Source organism: Lichenostomus cassidix, chromosome 4A (genome assembly GCF_008360975.1).
Source record: "Lichenostomus cassidix isolate B80296 chromosome 4A, HeHo_3.0, whole genome shotgun sequence".
Lineage (NCBI taxonomy): Eukaryota > Metazoa > Chordata > Aves > Passeriformes > Meliphagidae > Lichenostomus > Lichenostomus cassidix.
The window spans coordinates 1,330,571-1,352,380 of NC_139485.1; the positions used below are offsets into that span (position 1 = coordinate 1,330,571).

Sequence of the window (21,810 nt, forward strand, 5' to 3'; positions counted from 1 at the left end):
TGGGATGAGGGTGCTGAGCCTGACCTCCCAACCCTCCCTGCTCGGATTGGAAGGAGCTAGTGCAGCCACCAAGCCCAGGTTCCCAAAAACGCCTGGAATCTACTTTGGGAAGGGACTAAGGTCACAACACGGTGCCATGGGAGCAGGCGGGGCAGGTGGCGTGACACAGCCACCCGTGTTTGTCACAGGCTGTCACTAAACAATGAGCACAGAGTAGCACCAGCAGCACTTTGGCCACAGCAAAAGGACAAAGGTGATTCCCAAAGAGCCTCCAAATCCATGGAATTCAGGAAAAGGGATTTGAAGCAGAACAGCAGAACTTTACCCCCCCAGCACCGGGTCACTGGCCCAGGAGGCTCTAGCCAGGCCAGGATTTGGCTCCTGCCAGCTCCAGACCACTCCTCCCTCGTAGCCCTTCCTCACCTGCTCCTCCACCCCACATTCCATCATCCCACTTTGATGTGCTGCTTTCATCCCTAAGGAAACCCACTGGCAACTCCTCATCACCATAGAAATGAGGCAGCATTCCCACTGTCCTTCCTCGCCGTGCCTCCAGCAGGAACAGCTCCCAGCAGAAGGTGCCTCAATCTCCTGGGATTGCAGCCATGAGCTCTCCTGTTCTCCTGAAACCCTTCCTAGCTGGAGGAGATATTCCAGAGGCTCCAACACATGGATCAGCAGCGATTCTTGCTCTTGGAGCAGGGTTGGAGTGTGGGAAGCTGTGACATTCCCAGCAGGGCCTGATCCCATCCTGATCCCAGCCATGGCAGCTCCATGGGGGAACTGGGATCGTGTCCAGGCTTGTTCCTCTAGTCCCACTCCAGGTATTCCACACCTGCATCCCAGCGAACACAAACTGCCACATCCCCAGCCCATTCCCAGTTCTCCAGAGGCTCCTGTTGGGAACAGCTCCTCTCCCACGGGGATGATTCCCATTGGAACTCCCCCAGCCCGAGGCAGCAGCAGCAGCTGCCGGGTGGGCGGTGCGAGACGCGGCTGTTGAATTCCAGGAGGATGGAGCAGGGATGGGAGCTTTTGTGCGGAGCCCCCTCGTTTTCCAGCCCTTTCGGCTCCTCCTTCTCACTCCCGGGACTCGCCCCGGTGGATTTTCCCCTCCCAGCGGGTGTGTGGGCAGGGATGCAGGGGCAGAGCCAGGCACGGAGGCACCACACCCTTTTTTACACAGCAATTTGATGCAGCAAGAGAGAAAAAAGGGAGGGAGATGCTGCCAAGCATCAGCTCCCACCCGGCAGCCAGCGATTCCCAGTGAAACTGTGGAATGGCTTTCAGCCAAATCCCCCCAAAACCACGAAAGGAGCAAGGCAGCTCCTACAGCTCTGCTTATCAAAGCTGCCCCAGGATTTGGGAGAAATCAAACCCACTTTGCAAAGTTCTCGGATCTGAAATCCCTGGTAGCAAAAATTTATTTCCATGACCGAAGACGAGGAGAAATTTATAAACTTACTCTAGCAACCATCCAAGGAAACAGTAAATATCCCATCACCAGGCAGCCACACATCCCCGAGGGCTCTGCCACACCCCCTGTGGGTCACATCACCTGTCCTGCCTCCTTCCCAGCCCCACCCCTGCCAGGGAATTCCAGGGAATTCCGGGAAGGTCCGCAGTGTATCCAGCCAGCCTCTAGTGTCCAATGTGATAAGGAGAAAAAACAAGCAGCACACTCATTTCAAAGCCCAACACAGACATGGACAGTGTTTGATTCTCCTAAAAAGTAGTCCCGATCCATTTTTTCTCCCCCCAAAGCCCCAGTGCCCGGGCTCAGCGCATGAGCAGGCTGTGCTTTGGTCCATCCACCCTCTCCAGCTTCTCAAAGTGCTTCCTGGCGTTCCGGATGTTGATCAGCGTGGCCGCGGAAGCTGCGACGGAAAAGGGACAGGGGAGATAAAAAGAAGTTAAAAAAGGGGGAGAGTCACCATGTCCTCAGGGCTGCCTGCCTTCAATAGCCTTGCCTGCAAGATTTCAGTGCATCCTGCTGCTCCCAAGCCAGGCAAAATCCAGAGTGGGATGGGCTGGGTGAAATTTAATATGGGAGGGGGAAAAATCCAGCATGGGAAGGTCTGAGTAAAATTGTATGTGGAATGGTCTGGGCAAGGTTTAATATGGGAAGATCTGGGCAAAATTTAATGTGGATGGGCTGGGCAAAAAATCAGCCTGGCATGGTCTGGACAAAATTTAATGTGGGACAGTCTGGATAAAATTAGATGTGGGAAGGTCTGGTCAAAGTTTAATGTGGGATGGTCTGGGTAAAATTGGATCTGGAATAGTCTGGGCAAAATTTAATGTGGGAAGATCTGGGCAAAATTTAATGTGGGAAGATCTGGGCAAAATTTAAGGCAGGATGGCCTGGGCAAAATGCAGTGTGGGAAAGTCTGGGTAAAATTCAGTGTGGAATGGTCTGGGAAAAATTCAGTGTGGAATGGTCTGGGCTGTTGGCTGATCCCAGAAGAACACAAGGAAAAGCCTCGCCCAGGGAGAGCTGCTCACCCCACAGCTGCTCCCCAGCACAGCAATGAGCTGTGCCTCAGTCCCAGGGATCCCACAGTGGCCCTAATTCCCTAACAGGAGGGCAGGGCAACCACACCTTAGGGCACCAGGAGTCCTGGGCAGTGTCCCTGGAGCCCCTCAGCTCCCAGCAGGAATTCCAAGAGCTGTGTAAACAGGGAACTGCTCCCAGGGGCTGTGGGCTGGCACTGCTGCAGCTCCTCCTTGGGATAAATAAATGCTGCTAAAATTAGAGCCTGTCCACCAGAGCCAGCTCAGGCAGCCAGAGCAACACCCAAACATGAGCCAGCTCTGCTTCCTCCCCAAAATCTCTGGGGCTGCCAGCTCAGAATGGCCCAAAATAGGTTTTAGGCACGACCTGCTCAGCCAGGTGTGGTTTGGTGGCTCCCTGGGACAGCAGCAGCAGCTCAGCTGTGTCACCACCTCTGCAGCCTCCTGCTCACCCCTCCTCCCCACCCTGCTCACACTCAATCCCTCTCTTAATTACAATCACTTCGGTAATTAAAACCTCATTTTCCAAGAGAAACACGCTTTAAACTGGACTACTTTCACCATTTTGGAGGTTTTTGGGGTTATTTTTTGTCCCAGAGAGGCTTATCTTGGCTCTGACTTACGTATGGAAGGGTCTGACATGACCACCATCACATATGTGTTGGATGTGAAGATGTCAATGAAAGCAGCAAAGTTGGAGTTCCTGACCTCCATGCTCTGGAAAGAAGCTGCCAGCTTACTGAAAAACAAGGAAATAAAGGGAAAAAAAAGAGTGAATGAAGAGCTTTTGTGCCCACATGGCTAACATCCCTGATCTGAGCTGCTGGGAACAAGGAGGAGCTGGAATTCCCACTTGGCAAGGTGTGGTTACAGCAGGGCTTTGGCTGGGCTTGGTTTGAAAGACAAAATTCCTCAGTTTTGGGCCAAATGAGAACAATATCAGCTTGATTTGTGCACTGAATGAAGGAAATTCCAGACACAACCCCACTGCCCAGGCCTGCTCCCCATGGATGCAAGGGCTCAGCCATTCCCAGCTGGACACTCTGGATGAGCAGCAGAAATCAGCATAAAATGGGAATATCTGGAGACATCTGTAAACCACCCAGGCACTTCTCCATCCTGTCCAGCTCCACAGATCTCCAGGATGAACCTGTCTGTGGAGCCTGGGGGCTGTGCAAAGCCAAGCTTCCCACTTTTCCATTGGAAACAGGGATAAGGTATCTGCAAGCCCCATCCTCCCCAGGCAGCCCCGGGGACAGGGCTGGAGCAGAGCTCTCCAGGTGACGTTCCCAGTTTCCAGGAGAAACACTATCCATGAGTTCAGCCCTGAAAATCCAGGAGAAAAAGGCCAGGAATCAACCAGCAGCAGAACCTCTCCCACCATCAGCAAAGGAGGAAGTTAAACAATTAACATTTAACTGGGTGTGTTCCAGCAGTTCCACCCCGGCTGAGGAGTCGAACTGGGATTCTCTGGGATTCTCTGGAGAGCCCTGTGGAAAAAGCTGGAGCAGCCCTTATCTCCCCAGTGCTGATAAGAGCAGCTCACCTGCAGCTCAGCTTGAACTGTTTGATGATGTTGCTGATCTTCTCAAACCTGTGCACGTCCCGCTGCTCCTTGCACTGATAGTGGGAAATCACCTGGAGAAGGGGCACAGCCAGTCAGGGATTCCAGCACAGCTTTCCCAACAGCAGCTCTGGCAATGGGGGAGCACCAGGGCAGGGATTCCCTTTGCCTTTGGCTGATGGAATTTTGGGAAGTGTTTACAGCAATCCTGGTGGTGCTTTGATGGTGAAATGAGACTCAGTGACAGGATCAGCACACAAAGGATCTGCCAGGTGACACCACTGTCCCCTGAGCTCTGGGTGTTCCAGCTCAGCAGGAATTTATATCCTGATTTGAAGTTAAAAGTAGGTGGAAAGAGAGGGGAAAAAAGGGAAGCCCATCACCTCAGGAATGGGCCAAGTGCTGGGATAGCTTTTTCCTCCTAAGGTGCTGCTGGGACATTCCCTATTCCTCACTAGCAGTGATCCCAAAGCCAAACCAAAAAAAGCAGCTCAAAGGCAGCTGATTCCTTGGGAATTCCCTCTCCATCACTCCAGTGGGAGCAGAGCAGTTCCCTCCTCTTCCTCCCCAGAGATCCAGGAGCAGCCCTGAGTGCCTGGATGCCAACATTCAGAGGATCTGAAGGGCTTTAGGAATCCTGGAAAATACCTCCTCAAACATTTCCACCCAGCTGGTGGCTCCCAGCCCTTCATATGGAGTGAGAGCTGCATTCCTGCACAAACAGCTCCAGCACCTTCATTCCCACAGCAAAACTAAGAGGAATCTCTGAAAAACCTTAGGCCAGCTGCTTTAAACTCTTCACAATTCCCAAATCAGCTCCCACTGGATGTGTCAGGAGCCCTTGCCCTTTGCTCTACGCAGGGAGTCACATTTAACAGGTTTTTTAGAGGTTTTTTCCTCCTCTTTTTTTCCCTTAACCACCTTAAACCCATCACTTTTTAAACTTCCCCAATATTCTCACCAGTATAGCTTTTGCCAGATTCAAGGGTTGCAATTCTCAGTGTTCAATTTCCTTCCTAAACTTCCCATATAAGGTTTTTTCACTACAATTTGAACACAATTTCAGAATAAGGGTTTAAGATTTCACAGTAAGATTTCCACAGGAAAACTTCCCTTCAAGAGAAGAGAGTTCTGGGAATGTTTAATAGGAAAAGAAAAATAGGAGGAGTCTTAAGAAGAAAAAAGAAATTGCACTGAAAATAAGCACAGAATTTTAGTAGCAAAGATTATCCTTTTTTCAGTTAAAAATGTTCTTGTAACAATCACACTGTTACACACCCCAAGGTGGAACTATTTATTATCTTCAAAAGGTCAAAAAGCAGAACTTGCCAGGCATGGCAAGTGTTTGTTTCTGATAGCTTAACAAGGAAGAAAAGTCATGGCTCCGTTCCCAAATTCCCTCCATCATTTCCAAATCACCATCAAGGAAAACACTCCAAAAAATTCCAACATTTCCTTCAGCTCAGCAAGAGTTTGGTTCAAAGTGTGAGGAGCCCAACCCAGAAATCAGGAATATAGACAATCATCAAGAGTGGTTTTCTCCAACACCTTCCACCTGGCAGGGATTGGGAGCACAGTAAGCTGGAAAAGCATCACAATCCCATGGCTGATCCTTTATCCATATCCTGGCTTTGCAGAACATCAAAGATCAGAAGAAATCAGGTCCAGCTCAAATGCCCCAGCAGGAGGAAGTGAAAAGGTTTGGTTTTGAAGCTACAAAAGGTTCTTGCCCTGTGCAGAGGGGGACTGGGGATATGAAACACTCCCAGAGCCTGGAAGAGGAAACACCAACCAAAGCCCAGCTCAGCTGCTGCAAGGGGGAATTTTGGGATGGTCCTGTGAGCCACAGGGTCCCACTGTGTGTTTTCACTACCCCAGGGCCTGGAGCAGTGCATTCAGCACCTCCCAGCTGCACCTCCATGGCATCCCACAATGGCTTGGGCTGGAAGGACCTCAAAGCTCATCCACTTCCAACCCTGACACCTTCCACAGGTTGCTCCAAACCCTGTCCAGCCTGGCCTTGGACACTGCCAGGGATCCAGAGACAGCCACAGCTTCTCTGGGCACCCTGTGCCAGGGCCTGCCCACCCTCACAGCCAGGAATTCCTTCCCAAGATCCCATCTCTCCCTGCCCTCTGGCAGTGGGAAGCCATTCCCTGTGTCCTGTCCCTCCAGCCCTTGTCCCCAGTCACTCTCCAGCTCTCCTGGATCCCCTCTAGGCCCTGGCAGGAGCTCTGAGATCCTTCTCCTCTCCAGGTGAACATTCCCAGCTCTCCCAGCCTGGCTCCAGAGCAGAGGGGAGGGAAAGGGAGGCTCCATGCAGGCAATCCATGCCAGGAACTCACCAGGAACGTGGCTCTCTCAAACAGCAGCACCTCATCTGCCTCGATGATCTGAGCAAAGTTCCTCAGGTTCATCTCCAGCTGCTGCACATTGGGGATCAGCTGATAGACAATGCTGGACCAGGCCTGGCAATGAAGACACAAAGAACTCCCATCAACTCTTCCCCTCCTCGGCGTCTCGTGACAAATGTGCTCCACGAGGGATTTTTGGCACTGCTGGGTGGTGACAGCCTGGGCAAAGCTGAGAAACTTCTCCCCACTCCATGCCCAGAGCTCAGGAGAGCCTTCCCTGGCTCAAGTCCTTCTCCACCAGGCAGAGAAACCCCAGTGCTGCTAAAGAGGCTTCAGTCATCCTGGGCTTAAGCTGGGAATGCTGCTGTCTCCTTCTCCCACTCAGGTTTTAATCCTGGGGAAGCTCAACACAGATGGACACTTGGCAGCTCATCCCTGATCCAAACAAAGTTCCACCTCATCCCAACAGGCCAGGAACAAGCCCAGGAGGCACTGGGATCAGCATCTGTCCTCATCCAGACTCGGATTTTCCAAGCTCAGCCTCTTCTCCCTGCCCAGCTGCTGACCAGGTGTGGGGCAGTGCCCAGCCCTGCCCTTCCCAAGAGCTACATGGATATTTGGGATGCCTGTCTACCAAGTTCCTGACATTTATCACACACTCATGACTTTTTTAGTTAATTCATTAAAGCCAGGATTAATTTGGGTTTCATTTCCACCCTCCAGAAGCAGCTGCTGCAGAGCTGAACACACCAGCAGCAGGCACACATTCTCCTCCTGCTCTTTCTCCAAATGGGAATGCAGATATGGGAAGGAAGCTGCACAAACCTTGTAAAGTGTCTCATCCCAGATAGAAGTCCTAAAACAAACACATTCCAAGGGCCGGGAAAGGCGCTTCAAGTCTTCCTCACGCTCCTTAAAAATCTGGGAAATAAAGAGAGTTTAGGGATTGAGTGTAAATATTTCTGTTTGTGCTGGGGCTGCTCTGTGGAATTATGGGATGAGTTTCACATGGACCACTGGACTGGAACCCTCCCAGGGAGCAGCAGGACCAGGGATGTCTCGCTACAGAATCCCAAAATTATTTGGGTCGGAAAGACCTTAAAGCTCATCCCATTCCACCATCCCAGGGTGCTCCAACCTGGCCTGGAACACTTTGAGGAGTCCAAAACCTCCCTGGGACCTAAAGCTGGAATAAGTGCAGGTATTGAGGAGTAGGAATGGAGGTGGAGTGTCCCTGAGGAGCTGAATTCTGACAAATTCCTGGCAAAAAGCTCCATCACATCCAGCAGGACAGGAGTGAAGCACTCAGGGTTCAGCAGTGTAAGGAAGGTGCTCACAGAATTCCCTCCTCTCCCCACACTCTGCCCTCGCTTATGGCACAAAAACAGGGAGCAGGGAACAGGCAAGCCCAGCCAGCCTCATCCAGGCTCCTCTGGAATGCTGGAACAGCAGGACACCCAGCAAGGTCTCCACACACAGTGCCCTCCTTCCCCTGAGCCTGCTGCTTGCAGGAACAGGACAGAACATGGAGCAAACCCCACAACTGCTGGGCCAGGATGAACCAGGTGGGTTCTGAACAGCACAGGCTGCACCAACAAGTACAAACATAGGGATTTAGCCCAAAATGTGCATGTTCTGAGCAGCAGATGCCCTAAAACAGCTCTTCAGGGGTGGCAAGGCCCCACTCCTGCCCATCCCTCCTTCAGTGCCTCACCTGAGTCTGTGCCACTCCTTAAAGCAGGATTTATCCACTGCTCCCACCACAAACTGGGCAGGACTGCAGCAAGAAGGTTTTAGACTCCTTCAGGGAGGGAAGGGAGGAAAAACTCCCTGGGAACAGCTCTGAGCTGTTCCTGCCCTGAGCTGCAGGGCAGGACTAGGACTGGAAGAGAAATCCCTTCTCCCAGCAGCACAGAAGATCCAAAGCCAAGCTGCCTCTGGAATTGTGGCTGTGCAAGGAGCTCAGCCACAGGAGCTGTTCCCTCTGCAGCTGCCCAGGCACAAACTCCCTGGCAATTGGTACAGAGCTTAATAAAACTTCTCACTTCTGATGAAAACCACCAGCTTTAGGTCTCCAAACCTGCTGCAAGATAGGGAAAGGCCAAGAAGACAGGGATGCAGCTCAACTCCCTGGGGGATCAGGAGTTGTCTAAGCAGGTAAAGTTGTAGGAACTCAACACCTTCCTATATCCCTGTGACCTCTCAAAAGCACAAAAACCCCAAACACCTCTGAAAGGTTGATCCCCTGCACTCCCAGGATGGTCAAGGGCTGAAGAGGATTTCTGGGAAGGCAGAGTGGGATGAACCCACAGAAAGTACCTCCTCATTAACTGGGAAAGTTTCACCTCTTGGATTTTGGGAGTGCTTTAGCACAAAGCCTGTGCTGGACTGAGTGCAGCAGCTGAGCTGACACCAACTGCCACTGTCACCCCCATCCAAACTGGGAGCAGAGCTTGGAGGAACTGGATTCCCTCCAGTTCTGCTCCCTCCTGGAGCCAAGGTGTGCTAAAAGCTCTGGAATCAGGCAGGAAAGGCTCTTTTTGTCCCTAAAAATCACCACTTCTGTTCTCCACTGGATTCCAGGATGACATACTTTGAAAAAAGGCAGGAAAAGCTCTGGGAACATCTGAGAAAGCCTTCGAGGAACAGCCCTGAGGGGCTGCCTTTGAAGTGTGACCCCACACGGCACACCAAGGGATGCTCCATGTGGGAGCATTTCCATGGCAACTCCCAGCTCCTCACCAGATCCCGCTGGTCCTCCTGCACCAAATCCATCTTGTGCACCAGGCAGAAGATCTTGGCATCAGGAGAGTTCTGGAGAATGGCCTCCAGGCAGGACTGGTAGTAGTGCATGTCCTTCTCCAGCTCCCTGCTCTCCACATCAAACACGTAGATCAGCACCTCCACATTCCTGAAAATGTTGTCCCTCTGGCTGGTGAAGTAGTTCTCCATGAAGGTGTCCTGGCTGAGGGAGCAGAGCAGGGAAGCAGGGAGACTCCCATTAGAGCAGGTCTTTCCTGGTGGGTTTGTGGGAAACACCTCCTGCCAGCAAGGCAAGGCTGGGATTTGGAGCTGCAGATCCCACTTAAAGCCAGGCTGGAGCTGCATCCCCTGAGCATTCCCAAGGAAAGCTGGATGCTCCCGGAAAGCACCAGCCCTCCAGTCCCACAGGAAGCTGAAGCTTCCCTCGTGTCCTGCTGCTTCCAGATCCAGGCTGGCTTTAAAGAGCTGCCCATGAAACCCCACAGCAGCAGGAACAGCTAAACCAGGACCAAAAGCATCAGTTCAGCCTTAAATCCCAGGGTTTAAATCTCCTTTAACTCTGGCTGAATGTGGCTAAGATGCTCCATGAGGCCACAGAGCTGAGGAAGGGACAGCATTCCTCAAAAAAAGCTGCTTCCAGGAGCCACAGGCTCAACCTCCAGCATGGCCTCTCTGCACAAATCCCACTTGGATCAAGCTGGAGATGAGCAATTCCAACACCAGCAGCACCTCAACAGAAGCCCAGGAGAAGGAAGGGCTATTCCCCTGGCACACCTCATCCCAGGGGGAGCAAAACCCACTCAGTGCCATCCCTGATTGCCCACAGCCTCCCCAAAGGTTAAAGAAGACCAGGAATAATCAGTACCTACCCTCCACAGTCCCACAGGTTCAACACCAGGTTTCCAAGGAATCTAACATGGGAATGCTCCACATCAACTGCAAAGAGACAGCAGGAGTTCACTGCCTGCACCACACACCTGGGGCATAGCTTGGGCAGCTAAAATCATGGGAATCAGCACAGAATCATGGAATGGTTTGGGCTGGAAGGGATTAAAGTTCTCATTCCACCCAATCCAGGGGCAGGGACACCTTCCACTGTCCCAGGCTGCTCCAAGTTCCATCCAAACTGGCTTTGGACCCTTCCAGGGACAGGCCATTCCTCACAAAACAGCCCCAGTTTGTAAGATTCCACCAAAACCCCATTTCCCAGAGGAATTCAGGCTTCCCTGCCCATTGCTCTCCTGAGAAGTGCAGGAACCACACATTCCCTGATCCCTGGGATGTTTTAGGAGTGACTCTGTAGGGCTTTAAGCCATCCTTAACAAAATAAACCAGGAACACTGGGAATGTAAACTTCAGCAAGAGGCCAAACTTATGGCAAAGAGGAAATTTACAACAATCCAACTTTAAATCCTCACAGTCACTCTCCAGTAAGGAGCATCAGATCCCAACAACTCATCCCCCTCTTTCAGAGGAATCACCTCTTTCTTTTTGCCAACAATGGCTTTGGAAAGGGAAAAACAAAAGGCAGTAATTAAGCCTAGTTCATCATCCTGCCAAAACCAGGGGAGCATTGCAGGATCCCGTGCTGGAGATCCCTGGATACAACAGGAATGTTCCTCCAACACGGAGGAGGCTCTGACAGGTGTAGCTGCACCAAAAGCTGCTTCCTGACCGAAAAAAAAAGGGAGTTAATGATAAAAGTTGAATAATAAAGCAGTAAAGGCTGCTTCCTGATTTAAAAAAAAAAAAAAAAAAAGGAATTAAGGATAAAAGTTGAACAACAAAGCAGCAAAGCTGATCCCAGCACTGCCTTTCCCTTCCCTGCCTGTCCTGGGCTGATCCCGGGAATGAGGCTCCCAGTGAGGTGTGGCAGCTGGGAGGACCTGCAGGGACACACCCGACCCAGGGATCGCTGCAGGGAACGGTCCCGCCCCTCTAATGTGGGGGTTGGAGCCCTGAGAACTGAGAATTCAGCCGGCAGTTCCTTACTTGTGGCCCCCAGGCGCCGCGTGTCCCGGGCGATGTAGTTGGCAAAGATAATGGATCTCATGCTGGTCTTCCCAGACCCACTTTTACCCATCAGCAGCACCTGCAGAGAGGAAAAGAAGGGAAAATGAGCTACCACAGAGCACTGGGTCCTCCCAGCTCCCTCGAGTTGGCATCTCACTGCCAAAGCCTCCAAACACAAGACTGGCACATTCCAGCTGGGAATGCACCAGCAGAGACAGACTTCCCACCCCCTGCTGTCCATGGCCACCCCAACCTGCTGTCCATGGCCACCCCAACCTGCTGTCCATGGCCACCCCAACCCTGCTGTCCATGGCCATCCCAACCTGCTGTCCATGGCCACCCCAACCCTGCTGTCCATGGCCATCCCAACCTGCTGTCCATGGCCACCCCAACCTGCTGTCCATGGCCATCCTGACCCCTGCTGTCCATGGCCATCCCAACCTGCTGTCCATGGCCACCCCAGCCCTGCTGTCCATGGCCATCCCGACCCTGCTGTCCATGGCCATCCTAGCCCTGCTGTCCATGGCCATCCTAGCCCTGCTGTCCATGGCCATCCCAACCCTGCTGTCCATGGCCATCCTAGCCCTGCTGTCCATGGCCACCCCACCCCTGCTGTCCATGGCCATCCCAACCTGCTGTCCATGGCCACCCCAGCCCTGCTGTCCATGGCCATCCTAGCCCTGCTGTCCATGGCCACCCCAACCCTTCTGTCCATGGCCACCCCAACCCTTCTGTCCATGGCCATCCCAACCCTGCTGTCCATGGCCACCCCAACCCTTCTGTCCATGGCCATCCCAACCCTGCTGTCCATGGCCACCCCAACCCTTCTGTCCATGGCCATCCCAACCCTGCTGTCCATGGCCATATCAACCTGCTGTCCATGGCCATCCCACCCCTGCTGTCCGTGGTCACTGGGCCATGGTCAGATTGAACACTCTTCCCAACACCCACAGACACAGGACTTGGGAAAAGCAGGAGCTGCTCCCCCATTCCCAGCCCCTCCCACCTGCCCTGGCACCACCTGATGGCTTTGGTGGTACCAAAGGACTTTAAAGACGAAGAACAGCTTTGTTTAAACCATTCCAGACCAGAAACACCCCTGGTTTCCCACCCCAAACACTCTCTCCTAATCACAGGGTGGTTTGGGTTGGGAGGGACCTTAAAGATCCTCTAATCCTGCTCTTCCCATAACATGACTGGTTTTCTTTTCCCCAAATCCCAGGGACATTTCAAGTTTCCGGTGCCAGAAGACCAGAAAAAAGGGACAAGCAGAGCAGACAGCCCAGGTCAGAGTCCCCAGTGTAGGGGAGACTCTTGATGGCTCCAGTGACTCCTCCCCAGAGACACTTGGCTCCAGGATGTCCCATCCCTGCAGACCTCAGGGGAAAGGAGAGGTAGCCAAAAAGCAGGGAATGCTGGGGGTTGGGGATGAGGGGAGACAGTCACACCAGAGACAGTCACACCAGAGAGGCTTTACATTGTGATCTAAAAATACAAATTAAACAAAACAAACCCAACGGTGGCAGCCAACACAGCCTTGCTCACAAAACCCAGCTGCTAAAAAAGTTCCAGTTACAAAGCCAAATCCAGCTTTTGGCAGCAGCCCTGGAAGTCTCCCGTCCAGGAGGGATTTCAGGAGAACAGGGCCAGTGAGTGGCTGCCCAGCCTCCCACCCTCACCCTGGGACAGCAGGGCAGGAGCTAGCACAGCCTCTGCACAAAAGCAAGGCAGAGTTCCCCAGTCCTGCCTGTTCAGGTAATTGCTGCAGCAGCTCCACGCTGGGAGCACCCTGGCCAGAGGGAAGCTGTCCACAGGTCCAGGATTTGGCAACAAGGGGTGTTCCTCAGCCAGGAAGGCTGGAGAAGCCACCCCAGCACGCTGCCCTGCCCTGTCCCCTGAGCTGATCCCAGAGAACAGCCAAGCTCTTATTTCACAGCACCAGCACAAAATGCCAGGCAGAAACTCGATCCCACTCCGAGGCACGTCTCAAACCAGCCCCAATTCCCAAATTTTGGGCTGCAGAGGCCTTACAAAGGGGTCAGACACCAGCACTGAGGGCCAGGCAGGGAACCCAATCCCATCTCACCATGGAAAACCAGTCAGATATTCCTTTAAGAGCTCTGGATGGCCTCCTGCTGGGATACACCCACCCCTGCGATTCCTAGAGCTGCTTCTCCTTTCCCCGTGTTAAATTTCATCCTTCCAGGAGCCCTGAGCGAATTCCATGCTCTCCTGGGACACTTCGGGAGGGTGTCTTGGGGACAAGGAAGGGGCTGGAGCAGATCCTCCTCCCCCCGCAGGGGTTTTGCAGAGGGTTTCACAGAGGGTTTTGCAACACCCACAGCAGCACCCGGGAAACTGCAACTGCCGGGGAAGGCTCTGCCCGGACCCAGCCCAGGCCAGGGTTACAGCCGGGGTTAACAGCCGGCACTTTCAGCAGAGGATGCAGCACTGCCTCCGAGAGGCTGCCGAGGCACCGGAGCCACAGCCCGAGGGATGGATACAACCAACCGCGCTCATGGATGGGGATGGGGATGGGGAAGGATCCTTCCCGTCCTTACCTTTTTCTTCATGGCTGTGCTTGGCATCACACACCTGCGAGAGAAGCCCATCTTGGATCGCTGCTTTCCTTCTGCAGAGGCTCCGCTCCCCCATCCCAATCCCAATCCCACCCCCGGCTCCGGGGGAGCGCTGACACAGCCCCAGCTCCCCTCCCCCTGCTCCGCGCCATGGGGAACTCCCGCTGCTGCCGGGAAACCTCCGGCGTTCCCCAAACCACCCGGCCGGCCCGGGAGTTCCCCCACAGCCCCTTCCCCCGGGATGTTCCGCAGGCCCTTTTCCTCTGGGCTCCCCGCAGCCCCTTCCCCGGGCTGTCCTTCCTCCCCCGGGACTCCCCGCAGCCCGTTCCCCGGGATGCTCCGCAGCCGCCTCCGCCCCATTCCCGGCCCGAGGCGCTCGGGCAGCCCCGGCCCCGGCCCCGCTCCCCTCGGGCAGCCCCCGCCCCGGCCCCGCAGCGCCCCTGTGGTACCTGTGGCGGCGAAGGGCGGCCCGGGGCCGGCTGGGGGCGATGCCGGCGGTACCCCGGCGGCTCGGGGGGCGGCGGCGGTGCGACCCCCGGCAGGCGGGGCGGCTCGGGGGGCGGTGGCGGCGGTCCCGGGGCGGGGGGCAGGGGCAGGGGGCAGGGGGCGGTGGCGCGGGCCTGTCCCGTCCCGGGGCTGTGGCGGTGCCCCCGTCCCGCCCCCCGGCGCTCACGGGACACTGCGCTCGGCCGCCGCCGCCGGTCACGTGAGCGCGCGCCCCGCCCGCCCCGCGCGCGCGCCCCTCGGCATCACGTGATGCGGGCGCGGGGCGGCTGAAGCTCCGGCCGCCATCTTGGCTGAGGGCAGCGCTTGCTGGCAGGGGGGCGGGGTTTATGGCGGGGGTCCTGCTGACTCCGGCTACTCCCGCTCGCTCCCGGTGATTCCCGGTGACTCCCGCGGGGCGGCGGAGCGCGGTTTAGCGGAGCCGCCCAGGGCGGAGCCGCCCCGGGGATCAGCGGGGCGGGGCACAAGCGATTTGTTGCGTGCAGGCGAGAACAGTATCAGCGCCTCCCATATGGTCTAGCGGTTAGGATTCCTGGTTTTCACCCAGGCGGCCCGGGTTCGACTCCCGGTATGGGAAGCTTCAACTTTTCCTGCCGGATAGGGAAACTTGCCCGCCCTTCCCTCCCGTTTTTCCACACATTCCCACTCAAAACTCCTTCGGGCCTTGTTTTTGCATCTCCGCGGCAAGATTTCTCAATGCCAGGAACCTCCTGAAGCGCTTTGCCGCTGCAAACGCAGCCTCCCACTTCTTTAAATGTTCAAGTACTTTGGAGTCCCCAGCTAATCAACATGCTGTTAATTGGCTTCTTCTCTAAGGCAAGCAAGAAAATTCCTGTGTCCCACGGTGTGTTTTGAACAGCCCTGACTTTTTCAAGGCAAACAGCATCGTGCTGCAACCCTAGCAGCAGAAAGCTGAAGATACATACATAGAAATCCATATATAATATATAGATTGATAAATGTGTGGGGCTCATTGCTGAAGGGATGTTCCTGGGAGCTTTCCCAGACCTGTGGGACTCGGAGGGACTGTCACCTCCCGCCTGCTGGGCCTTCCTGGCTGCCAGAGGTCCTGGGAGGTCCTCGGGAGCTCCTGAGCTGCTGCTGCCACAGAGCCAGAGCCACCACCTTGGGTGTCCTCGCTGAGCCTTGTCACCTCATGTGTCCCCTCCCAGAGCCATCCATCAACTAGGGTGTCCCCCCTGAGCCTTGTCACCTCGTGTGTCCCCTTAGAGCCTTGTCATCCCTCTCAGAGCCATCAATCCCCTCGTGTTTCCCTTCTCAGAGCCTTGTCACCTCGTGTGCCCCCCCTCAGAGCATTGTCACCCCCTTGCAGAGCTCTGGCACCTTATCTATTCCCTCCCTCCCTTGGCACCTGGCACATTTTGGCTCCAAGGAAATTCCAGCCTGGCAAAAGCACCCCGGAGCTGCCTCTCCTCCCATGGAGCCCCTGGCAGGCAGGTTTGGGGGTCCAAAGGCTGGGGGTGCCAGGTTTGTCCTGGGGGTGCTGGAGCTTGGAAGGAGCCCTTGGTCCCCTTGGATCCTCCCAGCCAGGAATCCCCACATAAAGGAGGTCTCTGTGCTCCCTCTTGAGGAAAATTCCTCCTGTTTGTTGGTTTTTTTTTTAATGTTACTTAAATTTGACTTCCAGGTACCACCCAGGGGTGGGAATACACAATGGAGTTATATCTTCAATAATAAACTGTAAACAACACTAAATTATAAAGAACTGAAGACTTCAGGCACTCCTGAATAAATGTTGTTCCTTTTAATCCCAGAACCCAGATAATTCTGTTAAGATCTCAAAGAGCAGAGTGTGTGCTGTATCTTCAGGGAAAAGGAGTATTTCAGCCTCCCAGGACACGCAGGGTATCAGGAATATTCAGTGTAGGATTTTCCAGTAGGACTTGCTCTCAGTGCAATTCCTTATCCTCCTGCTTCAACAGATCTGGGACACTTCGGGACACTCTGGGACACTCTGGCTCGTGCTCCTTGTGACAGACACCAGGAGCTCACTGAGCTGTTCTGGATTAACTGGGAAATGGGAGTAAAGGAAATTATTCCAGAGGGCTGGAAAAAGGAATGTGCAGCTACAAAAGGGTGAAGAGAGGAATGACTGAGCTGACAGCCAGTAAAGGCACATTTCCTTAGAGGTAGAGCAGCTGAACAGATTCCGAGGGAAGGCATTCCCAGATTTCTGATTGGGAAGGGAAGCAGTTGCTCCCAAATGACTGAATGAGGCAGCCAAGTGAGCAGAAAACGTTCCCATTAGATCCAAGGATTGGCACATCCACATCCATGCAGTGTGTGCAGCATGATGGAATTTCAGCCAGGGGACAGTTTCTTGGATGCTGGATAAAAGTGTCCACAGAGCAGATGGAAATGGTTCCCAAGAGGGTATTGGGAGCTGGAAAGGAGTTTTAGGGCAGGGAAACACCCCTGAGCTCCTCCCAGGAGTGGGAAGGGATGGGGAAGGTGCCCAGTGCAAGCCCTGCTCCCAGCACGGTGCAGGGCTCTGGATGGATGATGGATGGATGGATGGATGGATGGATGGATGGATGGATGGATGATGGATGGATGGATGGATGGATGATGGATGGATGGATGGATGGATGGATGGATGGATGGATGATGGATGGATGGATGGATGGATGATGGATGGATGGATGATGGATGGATGGATGGATGGATGATGGATGATGGATGATGGATGGAGGATGGATCCCCAAGGATGTTCCCCTCTGGCCATCCCACTGATCCCACTCACTGCTGTTCCTGTTTAGGTGGCAATTCCTGGATCTCAGCTGGTTCCCATCACTCCCAAGGGGCTGGAGCCACCTCCTCTCCAGCAGCAGGGATTGAGAGACACTGAGTGCTCCAGGACATATTCCCAGCTCCCAGCAGACATTGCAGCCACTCCTTTGGGTCCCTGTTTTCCCTCCATGGAAAGCCCAGACCAGGATACAGCACTCCAGGCATCCCAGCAGTGCTGATCCCATCCTGGATGTGCTCCCAACACCTCAGTGCACATTCCTGGCCCAGGGCTGGAGTCTACCAGGACCCTCCTGGCCTCTTCAAGACCAGCTGGGCAGCCCCAGCAGGAATTGGAATTTATTTTCATTTATCTTCATTTATTTTCATTTATTTCCATTTATTTTAATTGGCCAACCTGACAGATCCACAGCCAGTTGCAGGTAGGGACTTGCCAGGAGCCTCCTCTCCCTCCTCCTCAGGCAAGGAAATGACTCCTGGCTTAATTGAAAAAGCAGAAATTGTACAGAAGAAAATGCTCCAGAATTTTTCACTCAGGGAGGAAGACCTTTAACTGTTTAATGGGTGGGAATGGCAGTGGTTGTCCCACAGGATTCCAAGTTTTTATGCTGCTTTAAGCTGTTTTTCCCCCATTCCTTAAGGATTTTAAGAACCTACACAGACCTTAGAATACATCTCTCCTTTAAAGATATCAAGGAAACAGCCACCCCCAATTCCTTTCTGTATTGGAGTGTCACAAACATTTTCTCTTAGTATTTCAAACATCAGCACAAGATCCCGGTCAGAGCCTGAACCTCAAATCGCAGAGTTTTGTCTGACTTTGGGTATGTTCATTTTATATTAATGCAAAACATCCCAGGAGCAGCTGTGACAACGACTTTGTGTCCCCTAAAACTGTGCCAAGGTCCACCAGAATTTGGAGCTATTTCACCTCTTTGCTCCTCTTGCTGAACTCTCAGATAACCCAATTATGCAGGAAAAAATTCAAAGTGTGATTAGCTGTGAAGGGGGAAGAGAATGTTTTTTTTTCTCTCCCACCCCCCTTCCTTCTGGACCTCTCCTCTATTTTTAAAGCAGATTTTTGAAGAAAATGGTACAAAGTGAGAATATTCTGATAAAATCCTTCTAATTCCCTGATGTTCCTGTAGGAGAGAAACTTGTCCCCAATTCTGGAACTCAGTTTGTGAGTGAATTGCACAATGCCAGCATTCACTCGCTGCCAGCAGCTGCTCTGAGCTGGCCTTGTTCAGCAAGAGCCTCCTGCTCACAGATCCTCTACACTCAAGTTGTTCATTTTTGAAGTTTTATTGGCCAAATTTTCACTTCCCAACCCAAAAGCTGTAAAAAGGGCAGCTCAGGGGCTGTGCAGAGATAACCCCACACTCCAGGAGACAACTGCAATGCACTGAGCACTTCAAACTCTTGTTTTTATGATTGTGGCAGACAATAAAGAGCTAGAAGAGGTGTAGCTCCACTCTTTCCTTGACAAACTGCCCTGGATTTTGGATTTAGGGCTGTTTGCACAGAGATAAAAAGATAAAGGCACCAGCACTCCCATCATCTTTAGCAGCAGCACAGGAAGGCAGGCAGGAAGATGTGCTCACTCCCAAAAATATCCAGTTTTCTAATTGTGCTCCCAGTCCACATGACTAAAATAGCTTCATCACCAGGTATTGTTTAATTGGCTCCAGTACTGCAGGCACTGCACTGAAATAAATCAGTGACCTCACAGAATTGTCAGTGTTGAGATGAAAATACCCCAAACTGAGCTGGCAGAAAGACCAAACATTTTGTGTAAAATGTGTCCAAAGAGCAGCCTGGGATCACTGCTCTCTGATAAAAGCTGTGCTCAGGCCTCAGCAAATGCCACGAGACTTTGTTCCAAGGCTCTGGCTGCCTTCACTGCAGGGCTTTCTGCACACACTGAAGGTTTTCATCTGCTTTTATGTAAAAGACAGACACAAAATGAGCTGGAAGGTGTTTCATGCAAGCACAAAGAGGTTTCAGTGTTCTCACCTATCCATGCCAAGGGAAATAAGACACTTTTAGAGCTGTGTGCAATTTTGAAAGCAGAGAAATAATCAGCCAGGCCTTCTTTTGTCCCCTTGCCCCCATCCTGACTAAAGGGGATCAATATATTTTATTTAAATCCAGGGAAGCAGTGCACTGTGCAGCACTCAGTCCTTAGAATGTCCCAATCTTCAGGTCAACAGCAAAATCCTCTGAAGGAAGTGAGGTGGGCTGATGGGGTGAAGTCTTTGTGCCAGTGCTGCTGTAGGTAATTAGCACAAAACCATTAATTACAGAATCCCAGACTGGTTTGGGTGGGAGGGATCTTAAACCTCATCCCATTCCCTGCCATGGCAGGGACACCTTCCACCGTCCCAGGGTGATCCAAGCCCTGTCCAGCCTGGCCTTGGACACTTCCAGGGATCCAGATGCAGCCACAGTTTCTCTGGGCACTCTGTGCCAGGGCCTGCCCACCCTCACAGGGAACAATTCCTTCCCAATATCCCATCTAAACCTGCCCTCTGGCAGTGGGAAGCCATTCCCTGTGTCCTGCCCCTCCGTCTATTCCAAATCCTCTCTCTCCATCTTTCCTGTTGGCTCCTTCAGGCACTGCAAGGCCACAGTGAGGTCAGCCCAAAGCTTCTCCTCTCCACGCTGAACAATCCCAGATCTCCCAGCCTTTTCTCCCAGCAGAGCTGCTCCATCCCTCTGCTCATGCTGGTGCCTCCTCTGGACTCTCCCCAGCAGCTCCAGCTCCTTCCTGTGCTGTTCCCCAGGGCTGGGGCAGCTCACCTCTGAGGTGGGGTCTCACCTGAGAGGGGCAGAATCCCTCCCTTTTCCTGCTGCTCATGCTGGGGGCTCAGCCCCGGGCTTGGGGGGTTCTGGATGGGGCCAAATCCTTCTCCCAGGGCTGCTCTATGTGCTCATCCCAGCCTGGATTCATCCCAGGGGCTGCAGCAGCAGCACCTGGCCTTGTTAAACCACATGAGATTCCCCGGGGCACTGTTTGGCTTATCCAGGTTGGATGAGTTTGGAAAGTTTAAGGTTGGAAAAGAGCTCCAAGATCTTCCTCCTGTGGCACCCAGCGTGGGTCAGGAGGCCAGGAGCACCTGCAGAGTTAGCAGGAGTATTTCCAAGAGGGTGGGAGCAGGATTCCAGGAGAGGATCGCACAGGATGGCACCTGCACAAGGACAGGGACTGATCCATGCCCCAGGCTGGCAGTGGCCAGGCTGCTCCATTTCATCTGGCAGGTGACAGGGCCCTGTGAGGAGGCAAATCAAGGAAAAAAAAATCACAAAATTTGAGATAAACAGCCCTGAGAGAGCATCAGAATTTCACATCTCTGAAGAGTTCAGTTTGTGATTGCAGGCTGGTAACAGATGGGGCTCCTTAAACTGCACTGAATTATAACCAGGAGTTTAACAATCCCAAAGGGATTTGCTGCACAGACATTGTGACAAACCAGATGGAAAATCCTTTCCTAAGGTCCTGAGAGCTTTCAGCAGCAGCACAGAGCTCACCTGCACCTGAGCTGTGCCTTGGTGAGGGTGAGCTCAGTGACTCAGACTGAAATCCACCTCCCCAGGGCCACTTGATATCAGGCTCAGGTCTGTCACTGGAGGCAGAGCATTCCCTAAGAATATCTGGATGTCACAGAGCTTTGCAGGGAGCTCAGGCTGACAGAAACTCCTCTGGTGCTTCGCGATCTCAGTAATCCCCCTTTCAGCTGTTTCATGTCCTGTCTGCAGTGACTCCAAATGATCAAGGACTGTGTGCAGGGGAAATCAGGGAATGATCAGAGGTGTTGCACAGGAGGGAGCCTTGTCACAGGGATCCCCCAGCTCCACTCGGAGATTCCCCTTCTGTTCTCAGCTCTGCTTGGAAAGCCGGGCATGCCTTTGCTGTCTGTCTCCCCAGCTCTGCTCAGCTCTAATCATCCTTGTTTCCTGTGCCATTCCTGTCTTTATCTCCTGCTTTGAAGGCCACAGAATCCTTTCTAGAAGCTGTCAGGATTACACGTGGCAAGTGGAGCTTGCATTCAGAGCTGCTAATGAGCTTGTCGAGCCCTGCACGCCACCGGGGACTGTGTGCTTTAACCCTCAGCCGTGCATCCAGCTGTAAATCAGAACAATATTCACTCCAAATCAGGGCAGGGCTGGAGGTGTTCCTTCTCTCCATGCTGGGAGAGTGAGAGCAGCTGCCAGCCAGCGGGAAAGCACAGCCCCAGCGCTGTGGGGAAACTCATCCAGGGATAAATCACAGCCTGGAGCACTCCTCCCCTGACCGCCTCCAACTGCTGCGCTTCGCAGGGGATGTGGGACAAGGTTTCTGCCCTTCTGCTGCTGCCTCCACCTGCGGGGCTCCCACAGAGCGCAGCCGCCTCTCCAACCGGATCCGTGCTGGCAAACTCACCAGCGTCACCAGCACAGCGCCAGCCTCTCCCCCGGGACGTCCCTCAAGGAAGATTTGTCACCCAGAGCTGCAGACTCGTTGCTCTGACCCTCCCAAAGGCCCCCAAAGGCCCCCGACCCCCGGTGTGATCCCGACCCCCGGCCCGAGTCCCGCACCCGAACGCCCCGCTCCCTCAGCGCCTCTCCCCACAGCGGGACACCCTCACAGCCCGGTGACGTCACCGCCGCGCCGCCCGCCGCCATTGGGCGCTTCTGACCCTCGCATGCGCAATGCCGCGGCTGGAGCAGCGCTGCTTCCGGCTTGCTGAAGGCTGCCGCCGCCGCTGCC

General features: G+C 53.7%; 1 protein-coding gene, 2 long non-coding RNA genes and 1 other non-coding gene across 7 annotated transcripts in view; 2 read left to right on the forward strand and 2 right to left on the reverse strand.

Moving 5' to 3' along the window:
- The window catches only part of LOC146437246 (uncharacterized), a 103,368-nt gene that overhangs the window by 18,045 nt on the left and 63,513 nt on the right, over positions 1–21,810 (forward strand). The window lies entirely within an intron of this gene.
- LOC146437248 (ras-related GTP-binding protein A) lies at positions 1,392–14,491 on the reverse strand. 2 transcript variants are annotated; one of them, XM_085060014.1, is made up of 11 exons: positions 14,334–14,491; positions 14,237–14,291; positions 13,770–13,803; positions 11,188–11,287; positions 10,065–10,131; positions 9,175–9,397; positions 7,258–7,353; positions 6,424–6,546; positions 4,061–4,152; positions 3,138–3,253; positions 1,392–1,877 (listed from the first exon to the last, which is right to left on the reverse strand). In XM_085060014.1, the coding sequence occupies exons 3-11, from the start codon at positions 13,794–13,796 to the stop codon at positions 1,780–1,782; spliced, it is 942 nt and encodes a 313-aa protein (XP_084916140.1). In that variant the 5' UTR covers positions 13,797–13,803; positions 14,237–14,291; positions 14,334–14,491; the 3' UTR covers positions 1,392–1,779. The 2 variants fall into 2 exon arrangements, with proteins under 2 accessions (XP_084916140.1, XP_084916139.1); XM_085060013.1 differs by having other exon boundaries at positions 14,237–14,490.
- On the forward strand, positions 14,797–14,868 carry TRNAE-UUC (transfer RNA glutamic acid (anticodon UUC)). The gene has a single exon. It is a non-coding gene; the product is annotated as a tRNA-Glu (tRNA).
- On the reverse strand, positions 17,419–21,810 carry LOC146437250 (uncharacterized). 3 transcript variants are annotated; one of them, XR_014852155.1, is made up of 2 exons: positions 21,689–21,810; positions 17,419–20,332 (listed from the first exon to the last, which is right to left on the reverse strand). It is a non-coding gene; the product is annotated as an uncharacterized LOC146437250 (long non-coding RNA). The 3 variants fall into 3 exon arrangements; XR_014852153.1 differs by lacking the exon at positions 21,689–21,810 and adding an exon at positions 21,484–21,586; XR_014852154.1 differs by lacking the exon at positions 21,689–21,810 and adding an exon at positions 20,592–21,586.